Source organism: Lissotriton helveticus, chromosome 10, assembly GCF_964261635.1.
Source record: "Lissotriton helveticus chromosome 10, aLisHel1.1, whole genome shotgun sequence".
NCBI classification, from domain to species: domain Eukaryota; kingdom Metazoa; phylum Chordata; class Amphibia; order Caudata; family Salamandridae; genus Lissotriton; species Lissotriton helveticus.
In genome coordinates, this window is record NC_136071.1 from 687,759,206 (window position 1) to 687,775,214 (window position 16,009).

The window sequence follows — 16,009 nt, forward strand, 5'->3', positions numbered from 1 at the left end:
TTTTTTCATCCCACTTAAAGCCCTGGATAAAACTTAACTTGCCAGAGGTTGTAGGTTACGGGAAATGTCACACATTTTTGGCAACCAGGGCTTATTTTTCATCATCAGACTTTGATCCAAAGCAAGAGTAAGACAGAAAAGGAAGAAGAAGAAAGTCTAGGATAGGGAAACAATAAGAAGGGGTAAAAGAGAATCTGCAAGAGCAAAATAAGAAGACAGGACCAATAGAGTGGTGGAAGAAACAGGCATGTGGTCAAGCAAAATTAGACAACCTTGGTAGTTTGCCACCTTGGCATTTAGTAGTGCCAGTGGAAGGCACTTAAGCTGTGGGCTATTGCACTTATGTATTTATTATTTATTTATTTTAAAAACTGAGCACTATTTTTGGTAACTCCCATTTTATAGTCTTGCTTCATGTAGGAACACTGGAAGAAGCACTTACTGAGTGTCCGGACCTTATCTCAGTCCCGCACAGAGATGAAACACACCATAGTCATATCTCATAATGGTGCTGTTGTGGTGTACAACATGGCGCTCATGAATATTAACATTTCTAGTTATGCTTCTGTATCTAGTGTTCTCACCAATTTACCTGGAAAAGACTTGACACCTGTGGTGACACCACTTCTGAGACTGACTTACATACAGTGCAACAGGCATTGGCGCTGCTTTACTTCTCCCCCAGGCACTGTAATATGCCAATATGGGTCTCAAACCTTTTTGCGGCCCCTTCTGTAATACAGATAGCTCTGGCATACATACAGCTCCACCACTACCTTATGGAGATGTACCCTCTCTTTTATGAGGGCATGGCCAGATCTTTCAGTAGAGACATTCACATCTTGAGGAATTCCAACCTGTTGATTTCAAACACCTCTTTTCAGTGGAAAAGGTTACTGGTGTTGGAATCTATCATTGTCATATTTTACTGAAGGTCTCAGCACCATTGCTTCATAGCCATATTTGCTGTATAATATTAGCATTAATGCCACATGCCCAATGTTACATGCGAAACCTTCAGCGATATCTAGTTTGGTAACCAACAGAATGTTGAACTCTCGCAGAGTGAAACATGCAGATCAGATCTAGAGGCCTGATGTACAAATTTCCATTTGCAAAAAATGGTAGCAAATTGTGTACTAACCTTTTGTGAAAGGGAAAGAATTTTTCACTAAGATGTTGGTTTAAAGAATTCAGAATTGTAGTGGGTCGCAACCCATCCTACCTAATCAATATGAGGTAGGATGGGTAGGTAGGTTGTAAATTATACATAACTACCATTAGATGCCATGTTGGGGGTCAGCAGATGACATTGTTTGTGACTGAATTCTAAATAAAGTCAGTTTTTTTCCTGAAAGGAAATGGGTCTGCATAAAAAAAGAAAATGTTTTTTGTTTGTTAAGAGTTGGCAATGGTCCAGTGGACCACTGCCTTCTCCCCAACAGTTTTATTTTTACATGTACAAAGAGGGAGGCTTCCTAGGGTACCCCTTCACATTTCAGAATAGTTAACATTTTTAATGGTTTGTGACTGTATTTCAGTCATAAAACATTTATACACCCTTAATGATTCGCTATTTGGGAAGCCCTAAACACGCCCCTTCAAAATAGCTATTTGTTATGGCTTTCTAAACCTATTTTGCGATTCCGTAACCTGTTGCTGAATTACAAAATGGATTTAGTACATTAAAAATACTTATTTTTTGGAGTAGCAAACGCTGTGATTTTGTGAATCACAAGCACCGCAACCGCAAAAATGCTTTGTACATCAGGCCCTACATTTTTGAGTCCTTATTTTTATCACATCCTAAACAGTGATTTATACAATCATTTGGTATGCACATATGAAATAACACTTGTATAGCATGCATTAAGTGAAATACTCAGTAATTTGCAGGAATTATTATTACAACACTCTCCTAATAGAACACTCAATGTTAATTTTACCAATTTTGAAAGGATGAAAAGCTGAACTTGGTGCTCTGCAATTGAAGGCTGTGAACTTGTAAGATGATAAAATCTCTGCAAAATATGTGTTAAAGCCATAGACTGTTTTCCCAGAAAACTTTGAATATCTGCAACCCTTTAGAGGAATGGATTGTGCCATATGAACTTTAAGAGATCTAGGAGTCAATATCTCAGGATAGACAATCTCTGTGACTTCTCGCTACACAGTTTGCATCATATTGGGTCTATGTCTCATCAGTCTTGAATTCCACTTTGCATCCTTATGCTTGTACTCTTTTTATGAGGTGTGGATGAGCTACTAATGCCTGGAATCTTCTGTGCTGAGGAGCAGGAGGGGTGACAAGCAGAGATAAAAGGCTGTTGTAGCGATTACATTTAGTCTCCATTTTAGTTTTTCCTTCTAACCTAGCATCTTTTTAACATGGTGGTTTAAATATGTTTTCCAGTAACTCGAGACAATGTCAAACATGCATTTATTTTGGGTAGATGTTGTTCTATAGTCTGCACTGTTAGTTCCAGGAACACACATATTAGAAAACAATGTCCTTGCTTATGTGCTCTAAGTAAAGTTGTTATTCTGTGTCTCTAGCAGAATTAGATAAAACTGATATTTTATTATTTCTACAAGGCCCATGTTGAGGTTGGTGAGAGGCAATTCACACTGGCGTTATCATGGAAGCTGCTGATATCTGTGATTGAGATGCAGCTCCTAAGACCCCAACATTCATCCTAAGAAGAAAGATAGCTGCACAGGCAGATGTGTGCAGGTTTGCACGCTCAGTTGTTGTGCATTTGTTAATGCACTGATGCTGGCTTACTGAGACAGTACACCAAAGTATGGGGTTAAATCACTCCAACAGGGTCTGGCAGAGATGTATTCCCACAGCGCTCTCGCTAGTCTAGGGGTATTAGTAATAGATATGTGTGACCTTAGGAACAATTGAAATGGTTGAATTGTTTTTGTTTTTCACCATTCTAATACTTCTAAAAATTATGCATCTCATCTACCTAATAATAGCAGTTCATGTTTTATTTACAAGGATTTGATATTTTTCAATAAAGATTTGAAAATGTTTTAGCGTTTGCTTTCTTTGTGAAACTTTGGGCATACAAAAGTGACAAATGGAAGGGTTAGATCTGTTTCCACGAATTCCTTGGGAATCAGAGTGGTCACGTTCCAGATTACCGACAGCTTCAGTAACTCTAAAGGTTTAGGAGTTTAAATGTGGTATCATGAGTTAGAAAAAACAACATTTACTGATGATATAAGAATTTGCAGTCCCAATATTATGAAGTTTTGTTGATCCAGTACACAGTGCTACTAAATTCGTAGAAACCATATAACAATGCACGCTGGGCAGGTGAGATTGTGTTGAGAATGAGAAATTAAAACATAATATAACATTGACCCTTTTGAGCTTCAAACAGCAAAATTGTAACAGGACATAATATATGAAAATGTACATGTGCACCTAGTATATCTGGAATGTACACCTAATACTGGACTTCTTAGCCCTACCTCTGGAACTAGCCAAGCCCTTTCACCTTTAGAAACTCCCTTTGACCCTGACTTGACTCATTTTGATGAGTATCAGTCTTCCTTTTCTCATTTGCAGTTCTGCCTTAATGTCTCAAAGGCAGTTGAAAAGCTACTAGAGCAATTTTAAAGCTTCTTGTGAAGGTGCCCCTGGTTAAGATTATCCAAACTTTCCCATCGGCTCTGTATCCTTCGTGGAGCTAAGTCAGGCAAACAAAGGTATCTCCGCTTGATCCCTCTTATTACAATAGCTTGAAGATTTGGGTTAATGAAAACCAGTACATGGATAGATCAGGAGGTCACGTTTGCTACATTTTTAAGGAGGTTACAAGTTCCAAAACATGCATCCAGTGAAATGATGTTGCTCTCGTCTTTTATTTCCTGCGAGTTTTTTGTTTCCATGCATTCTAGATTTTTCTCTTCAGTAATTTTCTTTAATTCTCCTTTGTGTCCCTTTTTTGTGTGGTGTGTATGTGACGAATAATGTGTTTCTTTCTTTTACATCAAATATAAATGTTTACTCTAAATATATAAATGTGTATCTTGCCAAATCAAGGCTGGTACAGGATTCAAACATTAAAGCACATGCATTTATTCTGCGACCTCATCAGTTGCTCCTAGTGAAGCATCTTAGTAAATTTCAGAAGAATTGTGGCATTTCTTTCCAAATCCCCTTCATCCCTTTTGAAGGACCATGCAGTTTATTTTTAAGAAGTTTCTAGAGGCTCTTCTGGAAATGATCCATGGTTCTGCATTCCTTACTATACACATTTCACAATGCCTTTCACTCTACATTTGCATCCCTTGAAGGATGTTTCATAGTAGTTTGTGGCATATCATAGTATCTACTATGAACGTGTCAGTATTTTGAAGCCACTACATCTGTGAAGGGTTGAAAATGTTGTTATTCTAGAGACCTGTAAAAAAAATATAACTTTTCTAACAGTTCCTTTTTTAATTACTATTAACTGCACCTCATCAGTAACACAATAACCTCAGAACTTGACTTCAATTCTAATTGAATTTGCTCTTTGCCTATTACTGTGCTTCCCCACAAGCTTGGTATATGTGTAATTTGTTTAGCTTAGATGTCGGAAGCCCAGGCAGAAAACAGCATTAAAAAAAGAGCAAGCTACTTAAATGAATGAAGTTTTAGTTGATGTTTTACTTCTTCTATAGATTAATTTCATACTTCCATTTTACAAAGAAATCATAGATTTGTGATGCCATTTGTCTTGGTGCAAAATCACAAATTACTCTCTGGTAAGTACTGCATGCTATACGAGAGGACTTTACCCATGAAGTATTTGGAGAGTCAGCACTACTTGACATTTCTTTTTTTTTAATTATTTCTTGGAGCCACTCTTATGGGAAAGTAGTTTAAAATATTTGATTCCAACGGGAGGATAAAATAAGATGTAAATGAACATAGCGGATAAGTAACATGGCTGTTTGACTTAGGGGATTCAGAGTTTTCTGCTTCTTATGGGTAATAAATGCCACATTGTGAATACATTTCTAGGAAACATTTTTTATTGTTACAGACGGAGTGCTAGCTGTATTTTCATTATTTTCTCTTTCAGAACATTGTTCTGTCTGGTGGATCCACAATGTTTAGGGATTTTGGACGTCGAATGCAAAGAGATGTCAAGAGAGTTGTGGATGCCAGATTAAAAATGAGTGAAGAACTTAGTGGTGGACGGATAAAGGTAAGTTGGATCAATGATGTCTGTAAATAAATTAATACAATTAAAGGGGGCAGCCACGAGAAATATGATTTAGTTTTCCAGAATTCAATTTGCTCATATGCACATAAAGAAATGTTCTTTGAGAAATATAACTTTAGGTAGATGTTTGAAGCAAAACAAGCACAAACAAACAAAAAAGCTATTAGATAGTGAAAAAGCCTAATAACATGGCAACCCAAATGAACTTGTAGCAGGAATTGTGATTGGGAGGCCAAAACCCCCTCTGACTGCAAGAGGGAGGACACCACTTCCTGGTTCCAGCTGCTTGGCGGTTAGCGCTCTAGCAGCTGGGTCTCGAGGGGCTACTTAGGCTGAGCCTGACTTCAGCGCGAGGCGGTAAGGGGTAGTGGCAGTACCTTTGACCCGCTGCTCGCCACAGGACCCAGTACAGAGCTCGCGCTCGCGCTCCCTGAGCCAAGCAGGTTGTGTTGATCTATTGTTTGTTTTTAAAATCCGTGAGATAAGACGGAAATCTAACGTTTTAAATTTTTGATAAAAAAGATCGCATTGCCTATACTCACTCTGCCACACTTCACCATTGGGTGTAACGTTGCCATTGGAGACGCATTGCAGAACTCTGATTCGTCCTCCCCTCTGACTGCAAGAGGGAGGACACCACTTCCTGGTTCCAGCTGCTTGGCGGTTAGCGCTCTAGCAGCTGGGTCTCGAGGGGCTACTTAGCCCTCGCCCCTCTATGAGCGCGCAGCGGTCGCGCGCAGTGAAGCCGAAGAGTAGCCAAAGAGTAGCCCGTCTGCGCCCGTCCGCGACAGGACGGGGCCAGGGGCCCTCCACTCTGCCTCTTCTCGGATATAATGGCCATGCTACCACCTACTCCTCCTATAAGGTACACAGTACAAGATCTTCTTTCCTTACAACCTCAGGAAAATCATACATGTAGTAACAGATTATCCATTTCTCCTGAGGGACCTTTCTCTTGCATTTCCTGTGGTTTCCAAGCTACCCATACCCACATTATAACTGGGTCACCCTGCGATAACCCTCCGATCATCAAAGGGTGGAAAAGTTTCCTGTTGAATGTAAGGTCTCTCCCCAAACACCATGTACAACTCTGGGACATCCTACATAGCATTAATCCTGAGATTTGCTTTATCACCGAAACGTGGCTCAAACCCCACACTATCCCTACCATCACCTTAGGGCTACCTTTGGGATACAAAATCCTTCGCCAGGATCACATTGGAAAGGTTGGAGGTGGCATCGCTATCATCTATAAAGATACTCTGAACATCAAAATTTTAGAACAGATACTTCTACCTACCATGGAAGTAATTATCTTCCACCTTAAAATTAGCCCCACAGTATACTGGAAAGGTGCACTAGTATACCGTCCACCTGGACCCAATGCTGGGTTTTCCATAGCCCTAACTGAGCTTTTAGCCCCTTACATCAAAGCTAATGAAAATTTCATCTTACTCGGTGATTTTAATTTCCACATTGACATCACAGATCGCTCCGACACAATAGCACTTGTAACTGATCTCGCTTTATTAGGCCTTCACCTCTGTAATAATGGGTCCACCCACATTGGGGGACACACCTTGGACTTGATTTTTACTTCCCTCCCAAAAATTTATTGTCATCCTCCTAAGTATATCCATTGGTCTGATCATAAATTACTAGATTTTTCTTTCCTGCATCCACTTGAACGCATTACTTACTCTACCACTCAGTCCATTCAACGCAGACCATGGCACAAAATCACCCCTGCCAGATTCATGCAAAACTGGGAAGAACCTGCGCTTTTGAGCTCGGATGACATAGAAACATCTCTTTCCAAATTTAACTCCTCTTTGATATCAGCTATCAATACTCTAGCTCCTCTGAAAACCATCAAACAACCAATCAGGGCTAAAAGGGATATATGGTATACCGAGGCCCTTAAAACAGAAAAACAGAAATGTAGGAAACTAGAGAAGTGTTGGAGACGAACACGTAAGGAGGAAGATAAGGAACAATACCTGGCAGCAATGAATTTATATTATAAAAATATCAAAAAGGCGAGGAAAATCAGCCTTACCTCCCAAATCACCGAGGCAGGCAATTCCACTCGAGAGCTATTCAGAGTCATAAAAACTTTCACCAATCCAGCAATGTGTGAGACCCCAGACGTTTTCTCCCAGGATCTATGTAACAATATCTCCCAGTTTTTCGAAAACAAAATTGAGGGGATATATGAGAAAATCATGCAAGTCGCAGGCCCCCCAAAGAATGTAGTCATTGAAACACCCCCTGTTACCACCACTGGGAATACTCTACATGTGATCCCTGAAATAACTCTACAGCAACTGAATATGCTCATTACCAACATGAAGACCGGTTCCCCTAACGATTTGCTCCCTGCTAAACTGATCCCTTCTTTGACAGAATCCTTAGGACCAACTATCCACAAATTAATAAACCTCTCCTTTGCCGAAGGAAAACTCCCACAAACTTGGAAGGAAGCGGTTGTGAACCCTATCCGTAAAAACACCACTCTACCCTGGTCTGAGCTCTCCAACCTGCGCCCTATCTCCCTCCTCCCTCTTGTTAGCAAGCTGGCTGAGAAACACACTAACACCATCATTTCCAGTTTCATCGAGGCGACAGGGGGCCTGGACCAATCACAATCTGGGTTCAGGCCCAACCACAGCACTGAATCTGCCCTCCTCTCGGTGACTGACAAGATCAAAATGTCACAGGACAGAGGGGGCTCCATGATTTTAGTGCTGCTGGACCTGTCTGCGGCCTTTGATACCGTGTCCTACAACATCCTCCTCAGCCGCTTGCAGGGTGTGGGGATAGGAGGCTTAGCACTATCCTGGTTGGAGAGTTTCCTCTCCGGAAGATCGCAATCAATCAGCATTGGCCCCTACAGGTCCAGCTCGAGGGTGCTTACAAAAGGGGTGCCTCAGGGCTCTTGTCTTAGCCCTACATTATTTAATGTTTATGTGGCCCCCCTTGCTGAGATTGTACGAAAATACGGGTTCACACCAGTCTCCTATGCTGATGACACTCAGCTCCTCTACCCTTTCAACTCCCTTGGCCCTAAAGTGAAGGAAAACTTTGCTGAAGGTATGAGGGCAGTGTCACATTGGATGGCAGCAAACTGCCTCCAATGCAATGTGACAAAAACAGAGATTATGCTCTTCGGCAAAGCTAATCTCTTGTGGTCTCCCGATTGGTGGCCGCTGGACCTGGGTCCAGCCCCAACATCTAAGCCACATGTCAAAAACTTAGGGGTGAAAATTGACCAAAAACTAACCCTCAAGGATCACGCGAACCACATCGCAGGATTGTGCTTTCACACCATCGGCCTCCTAAGACGAGTCTTCCCATACCTTCCTGATTCCCACAGGAAGACTCTCGTACAGGCTCTGGTCACTAGCCGCTTGGACTACTGCAACGCCCTGCTGACACTTGCTAACGCGGATGCAGTGGGACGTTTGCAGGTAGTCCAGAATACGGCGGCTAGACTGGTCATGAATGCACCACCTAGGACGCCATCCAAGCCCCTACTGGAGGAACTGCATTGGCTTCCTATACGGCAGCGAATTAGTTTTAAAATTTGTTGCACGGTACACAAAAGCCTATATGGAGATAGCCCCAAATATCTCGCACAATCACTAGAGCTGTATCAACCTTGCCGGTCACTTCGCTCCTGCAATCAAGCCCTCTTGAAACCACCAGTCACAAAAAAAGCCAGACAAGGAGACCGTGCATTCTCCTCTATTGGCCCCGCTCTATGGAATAAACTCCCCATTGAGCTGAGACTGACTACCAATCACCTGTCTTTCAGAAAGTCTCTAAAAACCTTACTCTTCCGTGAGGCATTTCAACCGTAAATAATCCTCACCATACCTGCTAACTGTGACATTCTGGCCCTGACGAGCAAAGCGCGGAGATACCCTTACGGGATTGATTCCTGCGCGGTATAAGAATTTAAATAAATAAATAAATAAATAAAACCTACTGAGAGGCAAGGGCAACACATCCATCTACAGTTGCATGTTCTGCCTGGTTACTCGGTGGCCATGTGGGCGCCTGTGATGCTAACATGGACCTCTCCTCTTCTTCAACTAAGACATGAGATGAAACTCCCCATGGCTTATGTCCTATTATGATTCGATTATTGTATTATGATCTACTCCGGAGCACAAACAAAGGATGTCTTTAAATACCAAAATCAAGCAATGAGATACAAAATCCAGCAGCGAGACTCTCCTTTCACCTACAGAAGGTCTGGGCATGTCATCCCAGCTATTAAAGAACTCCAATGGTCCCTGGTGGCCCAGAGGATTACATTCAAATTTCTATGGTCAATCATTAAATCATAGCAGTGGGTGGTCCGAAGCTGAATGCACCTAACAGGATGATCCGCAATGTCAGATTAACAAAGCAAACCAACTTTCTCAATTTAGATGTTTCAAAACCCTCATGAAGGATGCACAATCAAACTCCAAGTGCACATCTATGCAACTTGCTAAGAGGTTTTTCATCGTAAATTGTTTCCCACAAGCTCTGCGGTGGGACACCAGGATGAGAATTTTCCAGCAAAAAATACTATGAGTTAAAGGGGGTTATGAGTTATTTTCCTTAGAATGGAGAGTAGCACACTGACATGGGAATACTGAGGGACATATTTTCAAGCCCCTATCGCCACGGGAATGTCACTTTTTGTGATGTTCCCGTGGCGATAGGGGCCTTGTAGCAACGGCTCCTGGAGGGAGTGCTGCCGGGCAGTGACATAGGGCGGGCAGGGGCCGCTACTGAGACCTTGCCATATGTACAAGGCAGCGTTAAGTCACTTAACATGGCTTAACGCTGCCTTGTACATAAGGCACCCTTTCACGTACCGCAACACCCATTGTATTTGACGCTGCCCCGTATGTACAAGGGTGGCGTACATAGAAGGCGGCGCCAAAATTAAGACCAGGAATACCCTGGCCTTAAGGTGGCTAAACGAGGAGAAATGCATTATTTTTCCTCGTTTTTGCTTTTTCCAAGGGTGCTGCCTTGTGCAGCACACATGGAAAAAACAAAATGCCATGGTATGTTTATGTACAGGAAGGTGTCCCGTCCTGTACATAAACAAACCTTTTTAAAAATGCCATTTTGTAACTTACATGTGTGCTGCATGAAGCAGCACACATGAAAGTTACGAAATTGCAGTTTAGGATTGCTTATGTGCAGGAAGGGACACCTTCCTACACATAACCAATCCTCCCCTGCACCCAGACACCCTTGCACTCTGGTGCAAGGGTGTCGCAGGGGGGAAACGCACGGTTGCACCACATACTTGTAAATATGGTGCAGCCTTGCGTTTCTGAAGTGGCAGAGCGTGTCGTTAAGCCCAGGAGGCTAACAACACTATCTGCCACTTCATTGTACATATGGCCCTGGATCTTATTCTGAATTTACGGACCCAAAGTCGCACATATTTACTACCTGCTTAAAGCAGTGGTAAATGTGTTGGGCTTTTTTTTCTTGGCCATTGCGGGTGTGGATGATGGGTGAGGGGTGGTGGGAGGAATTATCAGGTCCCGAGTCACCGGTAAACCTGTTGTTCCTCTGAGTAGTATGGATATATTGTTCTGGCCAACTAGTAATTACTCTCTTTATCTGTTTTCTGTTTAATATGTTGTCTCTGGCCATTTGTTACTCTCAAAATTGAGTGCAGTGGCATATGACTCAGATGAAAGCAAACAGTTTTTAGTGTAAGGTACATTTTCAGTTTCAAAAAGTCTATGACCATGATCAGAATCATTTGTCAGTGTGTAGAGCAATACATCAAAGCAGGTCTGTGTAATGGCAAAAGAGAGAAACACTTTAAAACTATGTTGCAAAAAGTGATGCTCGAATATTGAATCCTGACTTTATATATTTTCAGGACTCTGATTCCAGTGGCGTCACTGGGGTTGGTGTCACCCGGTGCGGGTAACTCATGGTGTCACCCCCTCACGACTTACCGCATGGACCACCTCTGTCGGAAATGTATGGTGCTAGGTACTGTCTTACTCCCTCTAGCTCCCTCTCTCTGTCTAGCTCCCTCTCTCTGTCTTACTCCCTCTAGCTCCCTCTGTCTCCCTCTCTCTCTGTCTTACTCCCTCTAGCTCCCTCTCTCTCTGCCTTACTCCCTCTAGCTCTCTCTCTCTCTGTCTTACTCCCTCTAGCTCCCTCTCTGTCTTGCTCCCTCTAGCTCCCTCTCTCCCTCTCTTACTCCTTCTAGCTCCCTCTCTCTCTGTCTTACTCCCTCTTGCTCCCTCTCTCTCTGTCTTACTCCCCCTAGCTCCCTCTCTGTCTTACTCTCTCTAGCTCCCACTCTCTCTCTTACTCCCTCTAGCTCCCGCTCTCTCTCTTAATCCCTCCAGCTCCCCCTCTCTCTCTCTCTTACTCCCTCTAGCTCCCTCTCTCTCTGTCTTGCTCCCTCTAGCTCCCTCTCTCTGTCTTACTCCCTCTAGCTTCCTCTCTCTCTGTCTTACTCCCTCTAGCCCCCTCTCTCTTACTCCCTCTAGCTCCCTCTCTCTCTCTTACTCCCTCTAGCCCCCTCTCTCTCTGTCTTGCTCCCTCTAGCTCTCTCTCTCTCTGTCTTACTCCCTCTAGCTCCCTCTCACTCTGTCTTGCTCCCTCTAGCTCCCTCTCTCTCTTACTCCCTCTAGCTCCCTCTCTCTGTCAAGAGCCCTCTAGCTCACTCTCTCTCTGTCTTACTCCCTCTCTCTGTCTAGCTCCCTCTCTCTCTGTCTTGCTCCCTCTAGCTCCCTCTGTCTCCCTCTCTCTGTCTTACTCCCTCTAGCTCCCTCTCTCCCTGTCTTACTCCCTCTAGCTCCATCTCTCTGTCTAGCTCCCTCTAGCTCCCTCTCTCTCTTACTCCCTCTAGCTCCCTCTCCCTCTGTCTTGCTCCCTCTCTCTCTATCCTAATCCCTCTAGCTCCCTCTCTCTGTCTAGCTCCCTCTCTCCCTCTCTCCCTGTCTTACTCCCTCTGTCTCCCTCTCTTTCTTACTCCCTCTAGCTCCCTCTCTCTCTCTTACTCCCTCTAGCCCCCTCTCTCTCTGTCTTGCTCCCTCTAGCTCTCTCTCTCTGTCTTACTCCCTCTAGCTCCCTCGCACTCTGTCTTGCTCCCTCTAGCACCCTCTCTCTCTTACTCCCTCTAGCTCACTCTCTCTGTCAAGAGCCCTCTAGCTCACTCTCTCTCTTACTCCCTCTCTCTGTCTAGCTCCCTCTCTCTCTGTCTTGCTCCCTCTAGCTCCCTCTGTCTCCCTCTCTCTGTCTTACTTCCTCTAGCTCCCTCTTTCTCTGTCTTACTCCCTCTAGCTCCATCACTCTGTCTAGCTCCCTCTAGCTCCCTCTCTCTCTCTTACTCCCTCTAGCTCCCTCTCCCTCTGTCTTGCTCCCTCTCTCTCTATCCTAATCCCTCTAGCTCCCTCTCTCTGTCTAGCTCCCTCTCTCCCTGTCTTACTCCCTCTGTCTCCCTCTCTGTCTTACTCCCTCTAGCTCCCTCTCTCTCTGTCTTACTCCCTATAGCTCCCTCTCTCTCTGTCTTACTCCCTCTAGCTCCCTCTCTCTTACTCCCTCTAGCTCCCTCTCTGTCTTGCTCCCTCTAGCTCCCTCTCTATCTGTCTTACTCCCTCTAGCTCCCTCTAGCTCCCTCTCTCTCTGGCTTGGTCCCTCTAGCTCCCTCTCTCTGTCTTGCTCCCTCTAGCTCCCTCTTACTCCCTCTAGCTCCCTCTCTCTCTGTCTTGCTCGCTCTAGCTCCCTGTAGCTCCCTCTCTCTCTATCTTACTCCCTCTAGCTCCCTCTCTCTGTCTAGCTCCCTCTCTCGCTGTCTTACTCCCTCTAGCTCCCTCTCTCTCTGTCTTACTCCCTATAGCTCCCTCTCTCTCTGTCTTACTCCCTCTAGCTCCCTCTCTCTTACTCCCTCTAGCTCGCTCTCTGTCTTGCTCCCTCTAGCTCCCTCTCTATCTGTCTTGCTCCGCCTAGCTCCCTCTCTGTCTTACTCCCTCTAGCTCCCTCTCTCTCCGGCTTGGTCCCTCTAGCTCCCTCTCTCTGTCTTGCTCCCTCTAGCTCCCTCTGTCTCCCTCTCTCTCGGTCTTACTCCCTCTAGCTCCCTCTCTCTCTGTCTTACTCCCTCTAGCTCCCTCTCTCTCTGTCGTACTCCCTCTAGCTCCTCTCTCTGTCTTCCTCCCTCCAGCTCCCTCTCTCTCTGTCTTACTCCCTTTAGCTCCCTCTCTCTCTATCTTACTCCCTCTAGCTCGCTCTCTCTGTCTTGCTCCCTCTCTCTCTGTCTTGCTCCCTCTAGCTCCCTCTGACTCCCTCTCTCTCTGTCTTACTCCCTCTAGCTCCCTCTCTCTGTCTAGCTCCCTCTAGCTCCCTCTAGCTCCCTCTCTCTCTGTCTTACTCCCTCTAGCTCCCTCTCTCTGTCTAGCTCCCTCGAGCTCCCTCTCTCTCTGTCTTACTCCCTCTAGCTCCCTCTGTCTCTGTCTAGCTCCCTCTCTCTCTCTGTCTTACTCCGTCTAGCTCCCTCTGTCTCCCTCTCTCTCTGTCTTACTCCCTCTAGCTCCCTCTCTCTGTCTTACTCCCTCTAGCACCCTCTCTCTCTGTCTTGCTCCCTCTAGCTCCCTCTCTCTTATTCCCTCTAGCTCCCTCTCTCTGTCTTGCTCCCTCTCTCTCTGTCTTGCTCCCTCTAGCTCCCTCTCTCTATCGTACTCCCTCTAGCTCCCTCTCTCTGTCTAGCTCCCTCTCTCTCTCTCTTACTTCCTCTAGCTACCTCTGTCTCCCTCTCTCTGTCTTACTCCCTCTCTCTGTCTTTCTCACTCTAGCGCCCTCTCTGTCTTTCTCACTCTAACTCTCTCTCTCTCTGTCTTCTTATTCCCTCTAGCTCCCTCTCTCTCGCACAGGACCCCCCCCCTTTTACACTCTCTGCCGCTTTCATGTGATTTCTCTTTTAAAGCTTTTCAAGATGCAAAAAGAAATCTGTGTACAAGGCACCAGCGAGTTTGTAGACGTGAGAATTTTACGATATGAAACAGCTAAAGTAAAAGCTAATTTCCAAGCGGTTAATACCCCCCCCCCTCCCCGGCCCCCCCTCTTTAGCACCATGTCTTTTTCCATATAAATGGTGGGGGCCCTTCATTACTACACTTTTCAAACTTTAACTAATGAGAACATTTTAATTCGAATAGGTGAGAAAATATCTCTGTTCGCTTTTGGTTTTAAAGCGGATCGAGTCTCTCCGAGGCCTTCGGGTGCGGCGCAGGGGGTGCCATGTACAGAGGCCTGCTGGTGTCACCCCCATGTGAGGGTGTCACCCGGTGCGGTCCGCACCCCCCGCACCCCCCTAGTGACGCCACTGTCTGATTCCCAGCCTAATTGTCAGTATCTGTTAATAAATAACACTGACTTGGCACAGTACGTATATATTTTGATGAGAGTTGTAATTGTTTGCGTAGTGTGGCATCACAGAGTTAATCCTTTTTGTTTGATTAACGTTTTCCTTTTATATTTGTTTCTTTTTAAGATCTCGTCTGAAAATATTTTGTACCATTACTCTGTCAATGTTATTATTCTTTAAATGATTGTGAATTATGCATACAACGATACTGCCAATAGAATTATGGGTTATTAATTGAGTGCAGTGTTAAGATTGAACAAAGTGACATTAATTTTTAAGTATTGATGCTGCATCAATCAATAACTCTGACTAAGAAAGTCATCGCTGGTGCAAGTGTAAGTCGAGAACAGAGGATGGGGTAGTGATTTTACAAAGACTGCTACAATGATATTAATTGAATACATAAAATATAAACAGCATTTGTGATCGAAGAACTATCTAAGAAGTAACTTTTTGTATATTACCATTCGGAATGATGTGTAATGATGTATACTAAGTGCATCCTCCTTGGACAGCTAACTACAATTGAACGCTTATTTTTCAGCCAAAACCAATTGAAGTCCAAGTGATATCCCACCCTATGCAGCGCTATGCCGTTTGGTTTGGAGGATCGATGCTTGCTTCAACAGTATGTTAAATCATCAATATATTTCGGTTATTTTTTATTTGCTTTAAATTTATGTGTCACAAATATGTTTTTTATTTTTTAAGTTAAAATGCATATCAAGTAGGTATTCCCCTCTGATAGCCTTGCGGTTGCACAAGCAGCAGTACCATCCATTGTTATTTTCTAAAATTCGGGATGTTTGAGTTTGACTGTAAATAGCACTAAATTAAAAGTTTCAAACGTTGGTCTTCTACTACCAGATCATGTTAGATTTTTTGGATAACTGCGTGCTCTGTAAATGATTCCCAATTAGACCTATTGCATGAAAACAACTCCCATGCGGATAGTTTGAACATCTTGCATAGGTCAGACCTCGGTGGACCTAGATTAGATGCCACTAAACTGGAAGATGAATAAAAAAGCTCTCGAGTTATTGGAATAAAAAGACTGTCACCAAATTAGGTAATATTTCGAATAATAATCCTAAGCAACACTTCATTAAAAATGCATCAGTTATGGTAAGCAGTGAAGCTATTACTCACTCCACTGTACTACTGGTGACCTCACACATGACACAACACATTACAAGGATATCATCAGTTACATCACTTTTCACATATCACGTCACCATTGGCGGCATAGCTACACATATCATGTCACCAAGGGCATCATAGCTACACATATCATGTCACCAATGGCATCATAGCTACACATATCATGTCACCATTGGCATCATAGCAGATATTACTGAGAAGGTTGACACTT

General features: G+C 43.9%; 1 protein-coding gene across 3 annotated transcripts in view; it reads left to right on the plus strand.

Annotated features, from left to right (window-relative positions):
- Window positions 1-16,009, plus strand: part of ACTR3B (actin related protein 3B) — a 584,122-nt gene that overhangs the window by 544,845 nt on the left and 23,268 nt on the right. For all 3 annotated transcript variants that reach the window (XM_078663241.1, XM_078663242.1, XM_078663243.1), the window contains 2 exons: window positions 5,088-5,213; window positions 15,182-15,265. In XM_078663241.1, the coding sequence (XP_078519367.1) occupies window positions 5,088-5,213; window positions 15,182-15,265 (210 nt within the window). The remainder of the gene's footprint in view (window positions 1-5,087; window positions 5,214-15,181; window positions 15,266-16,009) is intronic.